At 40.0% G+C, this 20833-nt stretch overlaps 1 protein-coding gene across 1 annotated transcript in view; it reads left to right on the plus strand.

Annotated features, from left to right (window-relative positions):
* Positions 1-20833, plus strand: part of LOC128693318 (contactin-2-like) — a 189294-nt gene that overhangs the window by 117077 nt on the left and 51384 nt on the right. Inside the window, exons 4-5 of the mRNA XM_053782942.2 lie at positions 15202-15402; positions 17452-17748. Coding sequence (XP_053638917.2) covers positions 15202-15402; positions 17452-17748 — 498 coding nt within the window. The remainder of the gene's footprint in view (positions 1-15201; positions 15403-17451; positions 17749-20833) is intronic.

A 20833-nucleotide genomic window follows, 5' to 3' on the forward strand; every position in this document is an offset into this window, starting at 1 on the left:
TAAGTACATGAGTGGGAGGGGTTGGATTTGAGTGGGACTTGGGTAGCATAGAAAATTGGGTTGGGGAAATGTTTTGTTAGTGGGATGAATTGTAAAGGACCTGCCTAGTATGGGCCAACAAGCCTGCTGCAGTGTTCCTCCTTTCTTATGTTCTTATGTTCTTAGTGACTCTGACACAAAGATTATTGATAAATTAGACACATGTGCAACTCTTGGGCATCTTTATTGAGGAAACGTTTCGCCACACAGTGGCTTCATCAGTCCATACGTAGGAGAAACTTGAAGAACAGGAGGAGAATGAGGTAATCCTGTGAAGACCCGTTTGTGTGCTCTCTGTGAATCTGAACCAGGATGCCCTCTCTTGAGCAACTTTACCAGCAGCTGAGAGAAGAGCTCAGAGTTGCTAAGATGGAGATACGGCGATTAACGGAGGAGAACAAGAGGATTCGTAGTAATCCTCCTGTTGTGAGTCCCAGGTTAAGAGGGGAGCTTGGTCAGTGGCCGGGCAACATGGAACCAAGCTGAAGATCAAGAAAACGGTTGGAGAGGCAGAAACAACGACAAACCAGAAGACTACCGTGGAAACTTCCAACCCATTCTCCGTGCTACCTGACGAATGTGAGTGTTCTACTGGGAATGCCACAACGAGCACCAAGGAAGCATTGGCAGACGTGAGTGAGACATCCCTAGAAACCCCAACGAAGACCATCGAGAACGTCTTGACGAATTCCACAAGTGGTGTAATGCTACCTGACGAATGTGAGTCGACTACTGGGAGCATCACGAAGGACGACGCCAAGGAAGGTAAACACATTGTTGTTGTTGGGGATAGCCAGATTAGGTACATGGATAGGGCATTCTGCTTGAAGGATAGGAGTAGGAGGCAGAGAGTGTGTTTTCCTGGGGCTGGGATGAAGGATATTGTTACCCGTCTGGATGACATCATGAGAGGTAATGGGAGCAATCCTATTATCTGTCTCAGTGCTGGAGGCAACGATGTTGGCAGACGTAGAAGTGAGGACCTGATTAGCAGGTATAGGTCAGCTATAGAGATAATTAGGAGGAAGGGTGGGAAAACTGTCATATATGGCATTTTGCCAAGGAGAGGAGTTGGAAATGAATGATTGTCCAGAGCAATTGGTGTCAATTGCTGGCTGGACAAATACTGTAAGGAAAATGCGGTAACATTCATTGACAACTGGGACCTCTTCTATGGCAGAAATGACATGTATGCCAGGGATGGGGTTCACTTATCTAGGTCTGGGGTGGGAGCACTGGCAACTGCAGTGGAGGGAGCTGTTAGGACTTTAAACTAGGAATAGTTAGTGGTGTGGGTTTTGGCAGGAAAACAGTGAAGTCCCAGTGTAGTAATATTATGAGTTGTAGGGGAACTAGTAATAAGCAGAACGAGGTAGATATTGAAAGCCAGTGACACTGGGTGATAAGGACAGTAATAGATTTAGTAGAAAAACAGAAATGAGCAGGAAGGGTAAAGATAAAGGAGAGTCTTTCAATGTTTATTATGCAAATAGCCGTAGTGCTAGGAATAAGATGGACGAGTTGAGATTAGTTGCTAGTTCAGGTAACATTGATGTATTTGCCTTAACTGAGACGTGGTTTAATTCAAAAAGTCGGGACATGCCTGCAGAATGTCACATTCAGGGTTTTAAATTGTTCCAAGTAGATAGAAGTATCGAGAAGGGGGGTGGGGTGGCATTGTATGTCCGAGATCGCTTGAACTGTTGCATAAAAACGGGTATTAAGTCTGAAGTAACACATACAGAGTTTGTTTGGATAGAATTTTCAGAGGGGCATGAAAAATTAATTTTAGGTGTGATATACCGTCCCCCAAACTTAGATAGGGACCAGGGGAGACTACTATGGGAGGAAATTGTTAGGGACACAAGGCACGTTAATGTAATAATTCTAGGAGACTTCAACTTTAGTCATATTGATTGGAATTTCTTGACTGGGAATTTAGAATCATACAACTTCTTAGAAGTAGTTCAGGATTGTTTCTTGAAGCAGTTTGTGACAGAACCTACAAGGGGTAATAACCTGCTTGACTTAGTTCTGGAAAACAATGAATCCCTTGTTAATAGTTTAGAAGTTTCAGAGGAACTGGGTGCTAGCGAAAACAAATCAATTACATTTAGCATTGAATGGAAGTATGATAGTAGGGATAACTCAGTAACAGTCCCAGATTTTCGCTTAGCAGATTACGATGGGCTTAGAGAACACTTATCATCTGTTGACTGGGGTAACGAAGAAAGCTGTCAATATGACAGTTTTCTGAACACCATACATGCTGCTCAAAGAACGTTTATCCCGTATAAAGAAATTAGATCAAATAGAAATGACCCAAAATGGATGAATATAGGCTGAAATATCTACTAGGGCATAAGAAAGGAATTTATAGGCGTATCAAAAAAGGTGAGGGTCATCTTATGAATCAGTATATTGACATTAAGAGGGACATTAAAAAGGGGATAAGAAAAGCTAAAAGGGACTATGAAATTAAAGTTGCTAGGGATTCTAAAACTAACCCAAAAAGTTTTTTCCAGGTCTATAGAACAAAAGTTAGAGATAAGATAGGTCCCCTTAAAAATAACTATGGGCATCTTACTGACAAAGAGAATGAAATGTGCTCGATTTTAAATAATTATTTTCTCTCAGTTTTTACACAGGAACATAAGAACATAAGAAAGGAGGAACACTGCAGCAGGCCTGTTGGCCCATACTAGGTAGGTCCTTTACAATTCATCCCATTAACAAGCATTTGACCAACCCAATTTTCAATGCTACCCAAGAAATAAGCTCTGATGTGAAAGTCCCACTCAAATCCAACCCCTCCCACTCATGTACTTATCCAACCTAAATTTGAAACTACCCAAAGTCCTAGCCTCAATAACCCAACTAGGTAGACTGTTCCACTCATCAACTACCCTATTTCCAAACCAATACTTTCCTATGTCCTTTCTAAATCTAAACTTATCTAATTTAAATCCATTACTGCGGGTTCTCTCTTGGAGAGATATCCTCAAGACCTTGTTAATATCCCCTTTATTAATACCTATCTTCCACTTATACACTTCGATCAGGTCTCCCCTCATTCTTCGTCTAACAAGTGAATGTAACTTAAGAGTCTTCAATCTTTCTTCATAAGGAAGATTTCTAGTGCTACGTATTAATTTAGTCATCCTACGCTGAATGTTTTCTAACGAATTTATGTCCATTCTGTAATATGGAGACCAGAATTGAGCTGCATAATCTAGGTGAGGCCTTACTAATGATGTATAAAGCTGCATTATGACCTCTGGAATTCTGTTGCTTACACTTCTTGATATAAATCCCAGTAATCTATTTGCCTTATTATGTACGCTTAGGCATTGCTGTCTTGGTTTAAGGTTGCTCCTTACCATAACCCCCAAGTCCTTTTCGCAATCTGTATGGCTAAGTTCTACATTATTTAACTTATAAGTGCTAGGGTTATGGACACTCCCGAGCTTCAGAACCTTGCATTTATCTTCATTGAACTGCATCTGCCACTTTTCTGACCAAGAGTAGAGTTTGTCTAAATCCTCCTGAAGTTCCCTAACATCTACGTTTGAATCAATTATCCTACCTATCTTCGTGTCATCGGCGAATTTGCTCATATCACTAGTAATTCCTTCATCAAGATCATTGATATATATTATAAACAACAACGGGCTCAAGACTGATCCCTGTGGAACGCCACTTGTTACTGATCCCCACTCGGATTTAACCCCATTTATGGACACTCTTTGCTTCCTGTCTGTGAGCCATGATTCGATCCACGAGAGCACCCTTCCCCCAATGCCATGAACTGCTACTTTCTTTAACAGTCTTTGGTGCGGAACTCTATCAAATACCTTACTAAAATCTAAGTAAATAATATCAAATTCTTTATCGTGGTCAACAGCCTGAAGAAAGTTAATAAATTAGTTAGACAAGACCGGCCTCTTGTGAATCCATGCTGAGTATCATTAATCAAGCTATGCTTATCGAGATGGCTTCTTATAATCTGAGCTATAATTGACTCTAGTAATTTGCCTACAATTGAGGTCAGGCTTATTGGGCGGTAATTTGACGGTAACGACTTGTCCCCTGCTTTAAAAATAGGAATTACATTAGCCATCTTCCACATATCAGACACTACACCTGTTTGAAGAGATAAATTAAAAATATTAGTTAATGGTTCACAGACTTCCATTTTGCATTCCTTTAGAACCCTTGAAAAAACCTCATCAGGACCCGGTGACTTATTTTGCTTCAGTCGGTCTATCTGCTTCACAACCATTTCACTAGTGACTGTGATGTTACATAATTTATCTTCTTCTGATCCACTATAAAAATTAATTACCGGAATATTACTAGTGTCTTCCTGTGTAAAAACCGAGAGAAAATAATTATTTAAAATAGAGCACCCTTTTTAATCCCCTTTTTAATGTCCCTCTTAATGTCAATATACTGATTCATAAGATGACCCTCGCCTCTTTTGATACGCCTATATATTCCTTTATTATGCCCTAGTAGATATTTCAGCCTATTATTCATCCATTTTGGGTCATTTCTATTTGATCTAATTTCCTTGTAAGGGATAAAAGTTCTTTGAGCAGCATGTATTGTGCTCAGAAATCTGTCATATTGATAGCTCTCTTCGTTACCCCAGTCAACAGATGATAAGTGTTCTCTAAGCCCATCGTAATCTGCTAAGCGAAAATCTGGGACTGTTACTGAGTTATCCCTACTATCATACTTCCATTCAATTCTAAATGTAATTGATTTGTGGTCGCTAGCACCCAGTTCCTCTGAAACTTCTAAATTATTAACAAGTGATTCATTGTTTGCCAGAACTAAGTCAAGCAGGTTATTACCCCTTGTAGGTTCTTTCACAAACTGCTTCAAAAAACAATCCTGAACTACTTCTAAGAAGTCGTATGATTCTAAATTCCCAGTCAAGAAATTCCAATCAATATGACTAAAGTTAAAGTCTCCTAGAATTACTACATTATCGTGCCTTGTGGCCCTAACAATTTCCTCCCATAGTAGTCTCCCCTGGTCCCTATCTGAATTTGGGGGACGGTATATCACACCTAAAATTAATTTTTCATGCCCCTCTGAAAATTCTATCCAAACAGACTCTGTATGTGTTACTTCAGACTTCATACCCGTTTTTATGCAACAGTTCAAACGATCTCGGACATACAATGCCACACCACCCCCCTTCCCGATACTTCTATCTACTTGGAACAATTTAAAACCCTGAATGTGACATTCTGCAGGCATGTCCCGACTTTTTGAATTAAACCACGTCCCAGTAATGGCAAATATATCTTTGTTACCTGCACTAGCAACTAGTCTCAACTCGTCCATCTTATTCCTAGCACTGCGACTATTTGTGTAATAAATATTTAAAGACCCTACTATCTCTTTACCCTTCCTGCTCCTTTCTATTATTCCACTAAACCTATTACTGTCCTTGTCAATTAGTGCCACTGGCTTTTCAATATCCACCTCATTTTGCCTATTACTAGTTCTCCTAGTACTCATATTACTTCCCTGCGACTTCACAGTTTTCCAGTCAAAACCTATACCACTAACTATTCCTAGTTTAAAGACCTAACAGCTCCCTCCACTGCCTTGGCCAGTGCTCCCACCCCAGACCTAGATAAGTGAACCCCATCCCTGGCATACATGTCATTTCTGCCATAGAAGAGGTCCCAGTTGTCAATGAATGTTACCGCATTTTCCTTACAGTATTTGTCCAGCCAGCAATTGACACCAATTGCTCTGGACAACCATTCATTTCCAACTCCTCTCCTTGGCAAAATGCCACATATGGCAGGTTTCCCACCCTTCCTCCTAATTATCTCTATTGCTGACCTATACCTGCTAATCAGGTCCTCACTCCTACGTCTGCCAACATCGTTGCCTCCAGCACTGAGACAGACAATAGGATTGCTCCCATTACCTCTCATGATGTCATCCAGACGGGTAACAATATCCTTCATCCCAGCCCCAGGAAAACACACTCTCTGCCTCCTACTCCTATCCTTCAAGCAGAATGCCCTATCCATGTACCTAATCTGGCTATCCCCAACAACAACAATGTTTTTACCTTCCTTGGCGTCGTCCGTCTTGATGCTCCGAGTAGTCGACTCACATTCGCCAGGTAGCATTACACCATTTGTAGAATTCGTCAAGACGTTCTCGATGGTCTTCGTTGGGGTTTCTAGGGATGTCTTACTCACGTCTGCCAATGCTTCTTTGTTGCTCATTGTGGCATTCCCAGTAGAACACTCACATTCGTCAGGTAGCACGGAGAATGAGTTGGAAGTTTCCACGGTAGTCTTCTGGTTTCTCGTTGTTTCTGCCTCTCCAACCGTTTTCTTGATCTTCAGCTTGGTTCCATGTTGCCCGGCCACTGACCAAGCTCCCCTCTTAACCTGGGGACTCACAACAGAAGGATTACTACGAATCCTCTTGTTCTCCTCCGTTAATCGCCGTATCTCCATCTTAGCAACTCTGAGCTCTTCTCTCAGCTGCTGGTAAAGTTGCTCAAGAGAGGGCATCCTGGTTCAGATTCACAGAGAGCACACAAACAGGTCTTCACAGAGCTAAGTACACGTCACCACTGAGCTAAGTACACGTCACCACTGAGCTAAGTACACGTCACCACTGCTAAGTACACGTCACCACTGAGCTAAGTATACGTCACCACTGAGCTAAGTACACGTCACCACTAACAATATTCCAGTAATTAATTTTTATAGTGGGCTAGAAGAAGATAAATTATGTAACATCACAGTCACTAGTGAAATGGTTGTGAAGCAGATAGACAGACTAAAGCAAAATAAGTCGCCGGGTCCTGATGAGGTTTTTTCAAGGGTTCTTAAGGAATGCAAAATGGAACTCTGTGAACCATTAACTAATATTTTTTATTTATCTCTTCAAACAGGTGTAGTGTCTGATATGTGGAAGATGGCTAATGCAATTCCTATTTTTAAAACAGGGGACAAGTCGTTACCGTCAAATTACCGCCCAATAAGCCTGACCTCAATTGTAGGCAAATTACTAGAGTCAATTATAGCTCAAATTATAAGAAGCCATCTCGATAAGCATAGCTTGATTAATGATACTCAGCATGGATTCACAAGAGGCCGGTCTTGTCTCACTAATTTATTAACTTTCTTCAGTAAAGCTTTTGAGGATGTTGACCACGATAAAGAATTTGATATTATTTACTTAGATTTTAGTAAGGCTTTTGATAGAGTTCCGCACCAAAGACTGTTAAAGAAAGTGGCAGCTCATGGCATTGGGGGAAAAGTGCTCTCGTGGATCGAGTCATGGCTCACAGACAGGAAGCAGAGAGTGTCCATAAATGGGGTTAAATCCGAGTGGGGATCTGTAACAAGTGGCGTTCCACAGGGATCAGTCTTGGGCCGGTTGTTGTTTATAATATATATCAATGATCTTGATGAGGGAATTACTAGTGATATGAGCAAATTCGCCGATGACACAAAGATAGGTAGGGTAATTGATTTCAATGTAGATGTTATAGAACTTCAGGAGGATTTAAACAAACTCTATTCTTGGTCAGAAAAGTGGCAGATGCAGTTTAATGTAGATAAATGCAAGGTTCTGAAGCTCGGGAGTGCCCATAACCCTAGTACTTATAAGTTAAATGATGTAGAACTTAGCCATACAGATTGCGAAAAGGACTTGGGGGTTATGGTGAGCAGCAACCTTAAACCAAGACAGCAATGCCTAAGCGTACGTAATAAGGCAAATAGATTACTGGAATTTATATCAAGAAGTGTAAGCAACAGAAGTCCAGAGGTCATACTGCAGCTTTATACATCATAGTATGGGACGACCTACTTCCACATTGAACAAATGTGACACCACCTATGACTGCTGCACCTCTCCTGCCATACGGTTTATAAGCTGCTTCTCCGCTCATATGCCGTATTCTGTTCAAGATTGATGGACTGAACACATCGACTGAAGGTTGAGGGACTGATTACCTCATTCTCCTCCTGTTCTTCAAGTTTCTCCTACGTATGGACTGATGAAGCCACTGTGTGGCGAAACGTTTCCTCAATAAAGATACCCAAGAGTTGCACATATGTCTAATTTATCAACATGTCGGTTCTCTGAACCATTCATCTACAAAGATTATTGAATATGAAAGGCCACTGAATATTAGCAAAGAATTCGTAACACTGATCATTCAAAGATCGAGAAGCCATGCGAAACAAATATAAATCTTGGTGATGAACGAAAGCCTGTTTAGAAAGCTAGAAATAGGAGTTGAGGCTGAGGAAAACAGTTGGATTTTGTAGTCTAGCTTAGTTAAGATTAGAAGTGAATGTAAATGAAGAAGAGTTTGCGTATAAGCTGCTGGAGAAGGACAAGCTAGAATTTTAGGTAGGTACAAGATTCTATAACAGTCAGCTTCTAGAAAGATTTTGTGAGGCCTCTAGACATTCATTGCTCAAATAGAAGACCAAGAAATATGACCATTTTTTGTTAAGGGATGTGAGAAACTTAGTGGTAAAGAAAAGTATGAGACATTATAGTGAGTCTTGTGAATGCTATCATGTCTATTCTTGCAACGGAAAACCTGAACCTGTATGAGGTGAAGTTGGAAGCAAGATCAACAGCATGTGAGAGAGAGAGAGGCCACAAGATGACAGTCAGGTCCTGCATGTAATGTTGCTTAGGAGTATAGGACTGATTATTATATAATTGTTAATAAAATATGTTTGGTTTAAATAGTTGTTTCTGTTTATTAAGGAAATTTAGAAAATATTAATTATAGCAGCTAGTCTATCAAGTTTCCATTGCCCAGATGTTTTTGTTTTCATTTATAAATTTAGTATTTTCAAATACAATAGTTTTAATAATAGTTTTTAGGCTAGACGTTTCTGTAGTTGGTCAGTGTTACAAATGAATTATTGTGTTGGTTAGTTTATGGGAGATTATGAATTTGTAGCAAATAAATCTTTTGCCTTAGTGTGTGTCCAGTCATGATTGAAAGTGAATATGAGACATAGACACCATTATCTCAGCCTGGGAATGAGATGTAAGGGCAAGGTTGAGCTGTGTAGGATTGAAAATGGCCGGGGAACAACAGGAAAAAAAGGTCGTAGCATTCCTGACGTTAAAAGCTGATAAACTGGTATGTTATTATGTTATAGATGTGTAAGACGAGAGGATCTATGTTGATTCTTGTCCTGGGTGACCATAAATTGTGAAAATGGGCACAGCTTACAAGTTTTATAATTAGGAATGATTATTTCTATTTATACAATAGTTAGGTGGTTAAATTTTGGAATATTTGTTTTTTGGATATTGTAGAAGCAGCGTCGAAGGGATAAGTTTTTTATGGTAAAGTTTAATATGATTATAACTGAAAAAAACTGGAGGCTGTGGATGGTATTATATGATTATTTTTTACAGTAGTTATTGTTTGTTAATTATTATACGTAGTCATCTGGATTATTAGAAACAGTTAACATATTCATTCATTTCCATTTCAATCCTTTTTACTCATCCCTGACATTATTGTATATAGTGAATGATTTATCACCTCATGCCTATTATTTGGTTTCATTCTTTGAGCAATAATCGAGTAATTATTTGAGCAATTATATAACCTATATCTTGTTAATTCCAGACAAAAAAAAAGCCATCTACATATTGAGAAGATCAAATATTTGAAGGGAGAACAGAAGCAAGTTCATTACTAACTAGTGAGAATAGATCAGGGCTACGAACACAGCCTAGAGATGCAGAGTCAACTTGTATAAATACAAGGGAAAAGTTGCTATTTACCCGTACACGGAAGTGCCTCTCTGATACAAGCTCTTTTAAAGATAAAAAAATAGCATATTGAATCAAAGGCCCGAGAAATGGTTTGGTTAAGATACTGTCATACCAGTTTGTGTTGGAAATGTTTCCAGGATGAAGAAAGACTGTCATCAACAACTGATTTTCAGCAAAGGTATTGAGGACGTAATTCTCCAAACGGATTGAAGCGCCACTTTCCGGAAATTAAATTAATGAAGGAAAGGAGAATTTCGCTTTTTCAAGTACCTAATAAATCTTTTGTGGTGAAGTGATGAAAGGACTGAGTGAGGGAGGAGGAGGAGGAGGGAAGGTGAGATGAACTGTTGGAGGGTGAGAGGAACTGATGGAGAGAGCGAGAAGGGAGGGTGCACTGGGTCGATGGATGAAGAAAGTAAGCAAAATTAGATGGAGTGGTGGAGGAAGGGAAGGAAAGAGGGAGGAAGAAAGACTAGATGGACTTTTGGAAGGAGGAAGTGCGAAGGTACAGGGAGGAGGTGCTATTAGCAAGATTCGTTTCCTGCTCATAGAGTTCCCTGACTCTCTCCATAAACGTTTCCACACTCACACTCAAACAGCACGTGAAATCCCCAAAAACCACGTGTCTCCTTTCATTCTCATTCCTAAATCTTCAAACATCCTAGATGCTCACTGTCCTGTTAATGAAAATTTCTCTCACCTGTACATCCAAGCCTTTCTAGAATGACCTCTGCCCCCATGATCTGTACCCACTCAGAAAAAAACAACAATGTACTCTTTCTGTCAAGATGTTGTCTACATCACTCTTCGTCTCCCTGTGATCCCTGTTGGGGGGCAGGGCGGAACCTTTACCTCTGAGCACTAGTTTCATCTATGGTTCGCCAAGATGAACTACGCCAATCGTATAAAGATCACACCCAGTAGTGGGACAGTCAACGACTCAACCAGACTAGCACTTGCAACTGCCATCAGGGGTAGCCTGCAGGTCAAGTTTAATGGTAAATGACGTCTTTAATGTCTTCTGCAATGACGATATCGAGACCGACAAACTCATCACCACTACTGCCAACTCCACTCATATTGAACGAGGATTCCCAGTCATGTCCTCTCCAGCCCTGAGGGCCAAGAGGACTGTCTTCCTCAAACAACTTGAAAGGCTGATTACTGCTCAACCCATCGATGTCTCAAGATTTTATCTGAGGATCAGAACGACTGGGTTACCGTAGATCACATCTCCAAAATCCCTAATGCTTCGTCAATGCTAAATTTCACCTTTACTAACGTAAGCATGGTTGCCCAAGCTCTCGCTGACGGTATGGCCATCTTATATTATTGCATCACTCCAAGCTACATAGAAGAAGAACGATACCAACACATCTCGCAGTGCTGGAACTGCTACTCTTACCAGCAAACCACCAAGGTCTGCCCTATCATAGACAAGAAATTCTGCTCCACCTGTGGCTGCTCCACCACCGCTCCACCTAAATGCCTGAACTGCAAGAGCGACCACCACTACGTTGCCGTCAAGTGTCCTCTGAGACGAAACCTGGAAGAACAAAGAAACAACCTACTAGGTCTTTAACATACGCTGCCATCATCAAGGTACAAACTGATACCACCAAAATTCTCAAGGATACGTTACCTGCGTCTCCCACCAACAATATACTTGCTCTATTTCCCGACGGTGCTCTAACAAAGATATACTACTGCATCATGTGTGCGCACTTGCAGAATATGGCTACTCCACAATCAATGACCTCTCCAGACTCAACAACATCCTCAGTCTTACCTTCCCTGATTCGCCATCTTCAGCAGAAATTTTCAAGGTTACTTCACAAAACATCAACCTCGGAGTTCCTGCAGATGGCATTCCTCCACCAGAGCATTGTACTCGCTCAGCCAGCGACGTGAATCCTACTAATGCCCCCACCACCACGCCATCGACGACGTCCTCCTCTGCTCCTGCAAATATTATCACTGCCACGCCATCTACGACAGATATCCACTGACAGCCCACCGACCACCGCCACTGCTACCAACCAATCACAGTCCTCACCTAAAGTCCTCACACCTGCCAAAACAGCAATACTCGGTGCAGTGCTAAAGGAAATGCTATCGCCTAAGTACGCAGAATCGCGAGGCATAAGGTTCTACCCGACTGACCAATACAGTGATGCAATGTATTGCCAAGAACTCTACACTCGACTCCAGGATGATAGTATCAAGTTTACCGGAGAACCTGAACATCTACACAGCAGTCAAGAAATGCTTGAAGACATCGAGGAGTGTCTAGGGGACTTCATCACCAGGATTAAACTTGTTCAAGTCTCAAGAATAAACTTTAGAAACATCCAAAACGTTACCTCCCACTAACAAGCTTCCTGTTAACCATCATGAAGCTGAGCTTTTCTAGCGCTCGAGCTGTGGCCTAAAGCTGGGGTGTGGCTCCAGAAGGACCCTGCAATTATTGCTTCCTTTGCCATTCCTGACATCGCCGATGCCTTTCATGACACTCCCGTGACAAGGAGCCATGGCCGGGTCACCATCTGGAAAAGACCCAGGCCAGGATAGTTCCGGCCAATCTAGAAGAAGAATATATTGTCTAGTTGTTCGTTTCCTTAGCCATTCTCATGCTTCCTGGTAAACCTGGCCAGCCCAAGGTTTCCAGATTGAAATTTAATTTAAAGCCAAGCAATACTTAAAAATAAAAACAGAAAAAAGGACAAAAATTTTTTATTATATTTTTTCACACTCCCATCACATGAAAAGCTCCAGATCCAGGTCATTATTATCCTCCCTCCTGAAATGTGAAGGTTTTTAGCATTTCTGGCGATACAGTGAAGTTTTTGCAACATTTCCTTGAAAACAATAGCTTTGTCCTGATTTTCACAACAGCATCAAGAAGATTCAGCTGCATTCTGTTTCTGGTTTTCGTTATAACGGAGGATACAAGAGAAAATACCCACTCAGCTATAGCATTGCTGACAATGGTTATTATTCCAGGAAAAACAAACCTGGCGAGTTCTTTAAATATCTGATGCTGAAGTACAGCAATACAAAATTGTTCATTGTCTGTGAGGAATTCATCCTTCTTAAATGACACTTCTTCTCTACAATCGACAAAACGCATTTTTCTGTGTTGTCCTTCAATGGTACTGACATTGTTTCGTGCATGGTGTACAAATTATAACTCGGGAAATACAGGTCATGAAATTTAATTTTCAAATTATCACAGTGCTCAATTTTAGTAAACTTTCAAATAATATTAATAATATGTTTATTTCCACGAGTACATGTACAAGGTATACAGTCCTAGCTGATATCAACGACATACTACTATATAGAAAGCCGCTTGTTATGCTGAGAATTTCGGGCAAATTAGGTCAATTTTGTCCCAGGATGCGACCCACACCAGTCGACTAACACCCAGGTACCCATTTTAAACTGATGGGTGAATAGGGACAGCAGGTGTCTTATGGAAACATGTCCCTAATGTTTTCCAGCCGTACAGGAGATTCAAACTCCAGACCTCAGTGTGTGAACTGAGTACGCTAGCGATGGAGCTACTGAACGGAAGTCTACATGTAACTTGACTGAGACCTTATTTCTTCGACAGTTTTTATTTCTAGATGATCCTCAGCAATGTTATTCTGCTGTAGGAACTTATTACATACCGTTAAGAATTTGATACCAAAATAAACTTGATGAATATTTTTTTCCTGTCTTCTGGCATCACACGGTCTGTTGTGACGACTCTTCCGGTATAAGAAGAGTTTGTAGATGAATGGTTCAGAGAACCGACATGTTGATAAATTAGACACATGTGCAACTCTTGGGTATCTTTATTGAGGAAACGTTTCGCCACACAGTGGCTTCATCACGAAGCCACTGTGTGGCGAAACGTTTCCTCAATAAAGATACCCAAGAGTTACACATGTGTCTAATTTATCAATAAGAAGAGTTGTTGGTGCAACTCATGAGGATCAACTTGGGGCTGCGTCAGGCGTTGTAAACTCAGGGAACAAGAAGTTTTGTAGTGTGATATCATTTCCTTTAGGAGTCTTCGTTTGAATTTTGTATCAAGCTTTGATTGTGCTGCTGAACGGTAAGTGGACCCGGAGCTCGAGCCTGGCCTGTTCACCGCGTTCAAACCTGTCAGTTGGGGCCTTCTTGCCCAGACTATTGCATTCAGAAATATTGCCAAATGTAACTGAACAAAAATATTTCTCTTAAAGGAAAATGATTTAGAAAATGGATTGTATATAATTCTCGTGCAGATAATTTTAGCATGTAAAAAAAAAAAACAGTAAAAAGCCAAACAGCCAAATGAATTTTCTGACGCCAACTAATTTGAAAAAATGCCAAAAGTCTGGAATTCGGCTTTTAAAAAGTCAAACTGGCAACCATAGGTCAGAATTTTGTTTCCCCGGGAACTTTAACCGAGAAATTAGTGAGCAGATGAAGCCAGAAACTCATCTGAAAACATTTATAATATTTTCATCAATGCCAAATTTTCATATCAGGATTAACAATAAGTCTCCAAACAATATTTATGGTAGAATTTTTATTATTTTATACATTAAATTCGATCTTTTAATATCAGAATATACACAGCACAAGGTATATATCTCTCTCCGTGAATGTATATCGAGAAGTGTATATCTGTCAGTGAATTTACAGTGATACATCAACTTAGCCTCATTAGTATGTATGCGTAGTGGATAGGTTTCAAAATTAATGTATCAACCAAATGAAACAGATTCGTTACTTGATGTAACGGATGATATAGATCTGATTATATGACAACAGTCCTGTTGTACGAAAGAAAATTTTGTCATGTTACAGTTTCTCGTTGTGTTTCTGTATATATTTATCAATATAGTTTAGGTTATTTCCTAGTTATTATTAAATTACCCATAACTGGTAACGAAGTGGTTACTTGCTGCTACAATGACCCGAGTGTAGTTGATGAGGTTTAAACCCAGTAAACTGACTAAGAATTTACCCTATTCCCTACATTCTTTGATTAAATTATTCTTGCACTTACTGAACAGGTGAAATACAACCTTAACGACCCACATACAGCAAGTGAGCGTTAGTATAAATTTTATCTCGCACTTATATACCTCTAGGTATGTATACACTAAGAGTTCCTACACCTGTTGATATTTGTTGCATCCTGTTACCTAGAAAAATATGACGCCCTAAGGGATTTAGGTTTTTTTCCATGAATAACATAAAATTTTAGCAGTGTGGGTTCGTTGTTTTTTTTACTACTGATGTTTGTTATCAGTATTTTTTTGCTTGCATTGTCATCTTGTTCCTAATTAAATATTTTTGTGTCAGGTCGGCCAGCGCCGCGTGTGACGTGGTGGTCGGGCCACTCTGAGGTTCCTGGGGAGGTGGTGGAGGGACCCAGGGAAGTGGTCAACACTCTGAGAGTACCGTCACTCCAGCGTCACCACCTCCATCACTCACTCATATGTCAGGCCAACAATGCTGAGTCTGCTGTCCCTGTTACCGCTGCTGTCACTATTGACATGACTTGTGAGTTGTGCATGTTCATCTATTTGTGAATGCAATGTTTAACTTATGTACGCTATATATGTTATATACTTCTTAAGTTGATGCTACTAGCCTCCTAACTCGTTGACTACCTCTTAAGTTGATGCTACTAGCCTCCTAACTCGTTGACTACCTCTTAAGTTGATGCTACTAGCCTCCTAACTCGTTGACTACGTCTTAAGTTGGCGCTACTAGCCTTCTAACTCGTTGACTACCTCTTAAGTTGATACTACTAGCCTTCTAGCTTGTTGAATACCTTTCAGGTTGATGCTACTAGCCTCCTAGCTCGTTGCCTGCCTCGTTAGCTGTGCTACTAGCTTCCTAACATGTTGGCAACCTCTTAGTTTGATGCTCCTAGCTCGTTCACTACCTCTTAAGTTGATGCTACTAGCCTCCTAGCTCGTTCACTACCTCTTAAGTTGATGCTACTAGCCTCCTAGCTCGTTCACTACCTCTTAAGTTGATGCTACTAGCCTCCTAGCTCGTTCACTACCTCTTAAGTTGATGCTACTAGCCTCCTAGCTCTTTGCGTACCTCTTAATTTGATGATCCTAACCTCTTGGCCCTGTTATACCTGATATTAAAATTATGTGTGGATCCTGCCTCAAATATCTTTTGGGCTAGGTCACTCTCCTTGCAGAATATACTGAAGCTGAAGAAATACTTTCGTCCTTGTGACTTATCTGTGTCTTTAACCTCCGTATGGCACTCCACCTATCGAACAGTCTCTCACTGTACACCCCATCACAAGTCCTCTAAGTATTTTGTATGTCATGAACTTATGTTCATTGGTTCTTCCTACCACTTTTCTCGACAAATTAAGTAACTCATTTTCCGAAGTTCTATGAATAGTTTCAATCCATACGCTTTGTATTTTGTCCAGTTTCTTAACATGCTTTATCAGATGAGCCGTGAATGCCACTTTTTTTTAGATTCCTTCATGCTACTCTTAGGCTTGCTAAATGAGAATTTACTGAAAAGTTTAATCAGTTGGCGCGCTTCTGTTATAGTGTGAGCAAAGTAACATTTATGAAGGGATTCAGGGAAACCGGCAGGCCGGACTTGAGTCCTGGAGATGAGAAGTACAGTGTCTACACTCTGAAGGAGGGGTAAATGTGGAAGTTTTATAACTACAGTGTAAAGCACGCCTCTGGCAAAACAGTGATGGAGTGAATGATGATGAAATTTTTTTTTCCGGCCACCCTGCCTTGGTGGGAATCGGCCGATGTGTTAATAAAAAAATATAAAAATAATGCTCACCACCTGGGTGTTTTCCCCTGAATTAGGTCTGCGGACTCCCTCCCCAAGTCTTCATTCGGTTTCCACCTCATCCACAAATCTCATAGTTTCGCATTTGCTGGGGATGACTTTAAGTAATCACTTATCCGATCAGTCTTGCGGTTTGCCCACATCTAAATTTATCACTCCCGTGTCCTCATTGATTTTTAATCTGCAAATAGGGATACATATGACTGTCATTCTGGTAAATCATTCACACATATACCAGAAACAGTAGTGACCCAATCAGGACATGGCTTGTTACGCATTCCTGTGTTGGCATCTCTTCCACGATAAATATTTTTCTCCTTTCCTTCAGTATTCTTCGATCCGCTTTAGTCCATTTCATGCTGCTCTTCAAGTTTTGTCTAGTATCTTGTGAGGTACCGTTTCAAATGCTTTCTTGCAGTCCAAGAATAAGCAGTCCACGCACCTTTCTCTCTCCTGCCTCGCTTCTGTTACTTTGTCATGGAGCTCCTACAGATTTAGAGGACAAGATTGCATTCACATGTATGCAGCCCTATAAGAACAAAAAGGCACAATATCTTGACTGGAACAACACACATATAACCCGCACATAGAAGAGAGAAGCTTATAACCACGTATCGGTCAGTTTCGGTCCATTTACATGTGTGGCTTGTAAATGATCCAAGTCAGACCAAAACGTCGTCATAAGCTTCTCTCTTCAACATACGGGTTATTTGTGCAGATAAAACTCCTCTCACTACATCACTCACTTAACTTCTTCCACAGTACCGCCCATGTCCATCGACCTCATAGGTGTTGATGGACCAATCTCCGCGGGAGTGGGTGTAACTTTGGTGTGTATCGTGGTTGGGGCGAGGCCTTCACCCACAGTAAGCTGGTGGTTGGATGGACGGCCACTTAGATCAAGCGGCGAGAGACTACTCGACAACGGTAATGTTACTGAGAGCAAGGTGGTGATTGTGGCCACTCCTGAGGACCAGGGTCGCTACCTCTCCTGCAGAGCAGAAACTCCAGGACTGCTTCAGTCATCACTCGAAGATGGCACCAAACTCGTTGTCCACTGTAGGTTCTTTGAGTACACTTACTACAAAACATTAGCTCTAGGCAGATTAAATGCCACTAACAACAATATATATATATATATATATATATATATATATATATATATATATATATATATATATATATATATATATATATATATATATATATAATATGATTTTATGATAACATATACGCAATATCAATATGGGCAAAATGATGAATGGGTCTTCGAAGAAGAGGATTGTCACCTAATAAACGAGGATATATAAAGTACTTGTGTACAATTAGGTTTTCATCAATGTTGTTCATTTTCTTTTTATTTGGGTGTGATGGATGGACTTTAAATGACGTACCGAGGAGGAGACTGGTCAAGATGTCTTGTCTGGGGGCTTGTTAATATTCGGCTGAATAAACGAAGGAAATAATTCAAGTGAAGGATGAGAGGGTTGTTGCAAAGATAATCTGGTTACTTAGAAATTAGCAAAATAGGATGAACAGAGGGTTGTAAACCCAGGGAGGATGGATGGATGGTATGGGTTATCTCACGAAAGGAAGTTGAAGAGGCGATTTTTGAGTGGTAGGGGTTTGATCATCATGGAAGTACATGTGGCCGTGTTGGAACCGCGTGAGGGAAGACAGAAGATTTGACAAGCTGTTGGAGTGTGTGCTAGGAAACTGGTTAACCAGACTTGAGTTCCGGTGTGGCAAGCAGAGCATCTGCACTCTGAATGAGATGAAGGGATGTTAAGCTCGTAGGATCATTACAGTGTTGTAATAATGCTGGTAGAATTACCGACAATATGTTAGGAAAAAGGACACAAGTGCAGCTAATATGGCGAGACAAAACTCCTGAGAACAAAACGTTGCCTCAATAAAATATCGCATTAGTTGCACTTGTTCCTTTTACCTAACAAGGGAGCTGTTAAACGAGTGATGATGAATGTGTTTCTTCTTTAGGTTTCCCTCCTTTGGCTTGGAAAAGAATATAATATTATTAGAACTTGAGTTGGTTGGGTTATTAAGCGTCCCCATATGGGTAATTTTAAGTGGTTGCATGATTTGTTTATTTTTCTGTAATTTCTTCCCCAGACTTTAGTTAGACATCAAAATACTTTTTCTAGTCGGCTTCAATATTTCAACGCTGGATCACTACACACAGTAAAGGGTTTATATTTCAACGCTGGATCACTACACACAGTAAAGGATTTATATTTCAACGCTGGATCACTACACACAGTAAAGGATTTATATTTCAACGCTGGATCACTACACACAGTAAAGGATTTATATTTCAACGCTGGATCACTACACGCAGTAAAGGATTTATATTTCAACGCTGGATCACTACACACAGTAAAGGATTTATATTTCAACGCTGGATCACTACACACAGTAAAGGATTTATATTTCAACGCTGGATCACTACACGCAGTAAAGGATTTATATTTCAACGCTGGATCACTACACACAGTAAAGGATTTATATTTCAACGCTGGATCACTACACGCAGTAAAGGATTTATATTTCAACGCTGGATCACTACACGCAGTAAAGGATTTATATTTCAACGCTGGATCACTACACACAGTAAAGGGTTTATACCACTCTTTGCACATATAGTTTTCCTATGATCAATGTTATAAAGCCGATTCTGAGCTTAGTGGAATTAGTCTAATAACCTTCAAAAGCCTCTTCTGCTTGGCTTCAGATATTTCAAAACAATACATATTAATTTGACGAGGACGGAGAGAGAAAATGAACACTATTTGCAAAACAGTAATTATATTTTTACCATGTTTCATCACGTTAAATATATTTAAGTAATCCTCTTTAGAATGGTTTCAATCTTCAGTAGTTGATCCATCTTATGGACTAGATACTATTCCATAAGTTTGATTTTTTGTAAGTGAAAACTTGTCATCGCAATGAAAGAAAAATACAAAAAGCTGGAATTGATGAAATTGTGCAAAATCTGGAGACTTTCGTAAATGTGACATAACCAATACTGTGTATGAAGCACAACATTATGAGCACAGCTGAATGTCTGGACAGCTTGTAATACACTTTGGGAGTCGGAAAAGAACGACGAATGACAAAGATAGCAGTCATAATATGTATGACAGCAGTGAAAACTGCAGTAAACTGCTGTGAAAATATTAGGCAGCTCTAGTAAATGTCATCGGGGTTTTCCCACTGGTAAAAAAAAAAGCCGCATGACTGAGAACATCGAGAGATATAGAACCATCATTGTGTGAATGAGTGTGAACATGTTCAGGAAAGGTGAGAGCAAGGTTGTAGGAGGCAAGTGAGCTTATGGGTGAAGAAGCAGGAAGATGCAATGGGGGCAATGGGGTTACCAAGTAATAACCAGAGAATGTAAGCGCAGGTTTATGCTAAGGTACAATGGGAACTATTTTTTATAGAATCTGATCGGGGTAGAAGCCAGTTTCCAAATTTTATTGAGAAGCATTATGAACTGGCCTATTAAAATTAAAGAAAATTATTATTTTTATTAGAACTGAAGAGGTTTTAATTGGAATAAAACTGAGAAATATTGAAAACTCGTGTTTTTGTGGCGTTTTCAAAAAGATATTTTCGTTTGATTTATTCAGAATCGACACATTCTGACTTTTTTTCTCCTTTCACTAACTTCTTTAAATACTTTCACTTGTAACTTAAAAATTCCTTACTGAAACAACCTTAAGTTTTCTGCACTTTAATTAGACGAAGATTCATGAAATAATTAGCATATTCACGTTCCCGCTGATGCATTCTATATAGATCATTCCTGAGTTTGGCTTCCACACAATAACTTTAGAAAGCCTCTTCTGATCGGCTTCAACGTTTCAACACCGGTTAATCCAACTTAGGAAAATGTTAGTAATGTTAAGAAAATATGTGGGAACCAATTTGTTAAATATAATTTCGAAATGGTTAGTATTATATTTCATGAATTAATTAACAGGTATTTCTTCTTCTGAATGACCTGCAAGTGCAGGTCCTCTCTTCTCTGTTTACGCTGACTATTTACATAATTGGTGTCCAGTCGATAATTTCAGACTCTTAATCGGCTTAGAATCTTCAACACTCGTGTATGTAGAAG

Source organism: Cherax quadricarinatus, chromosome 90 (genome assembly GCF_038502225.1).
Source record: "Cherax quadricarinatus isolate ZL_2023a chromosome 90, ASM3850222v1, whole genome shotgun sequence".
NCBI classification, from domain to species: domain Eukaryota; kingdom Metazoa; phylum Arthropoda; class Malacostraca; order Decapoda; family Parastacidae; genus Cherax; species Cherax quadricarinatus.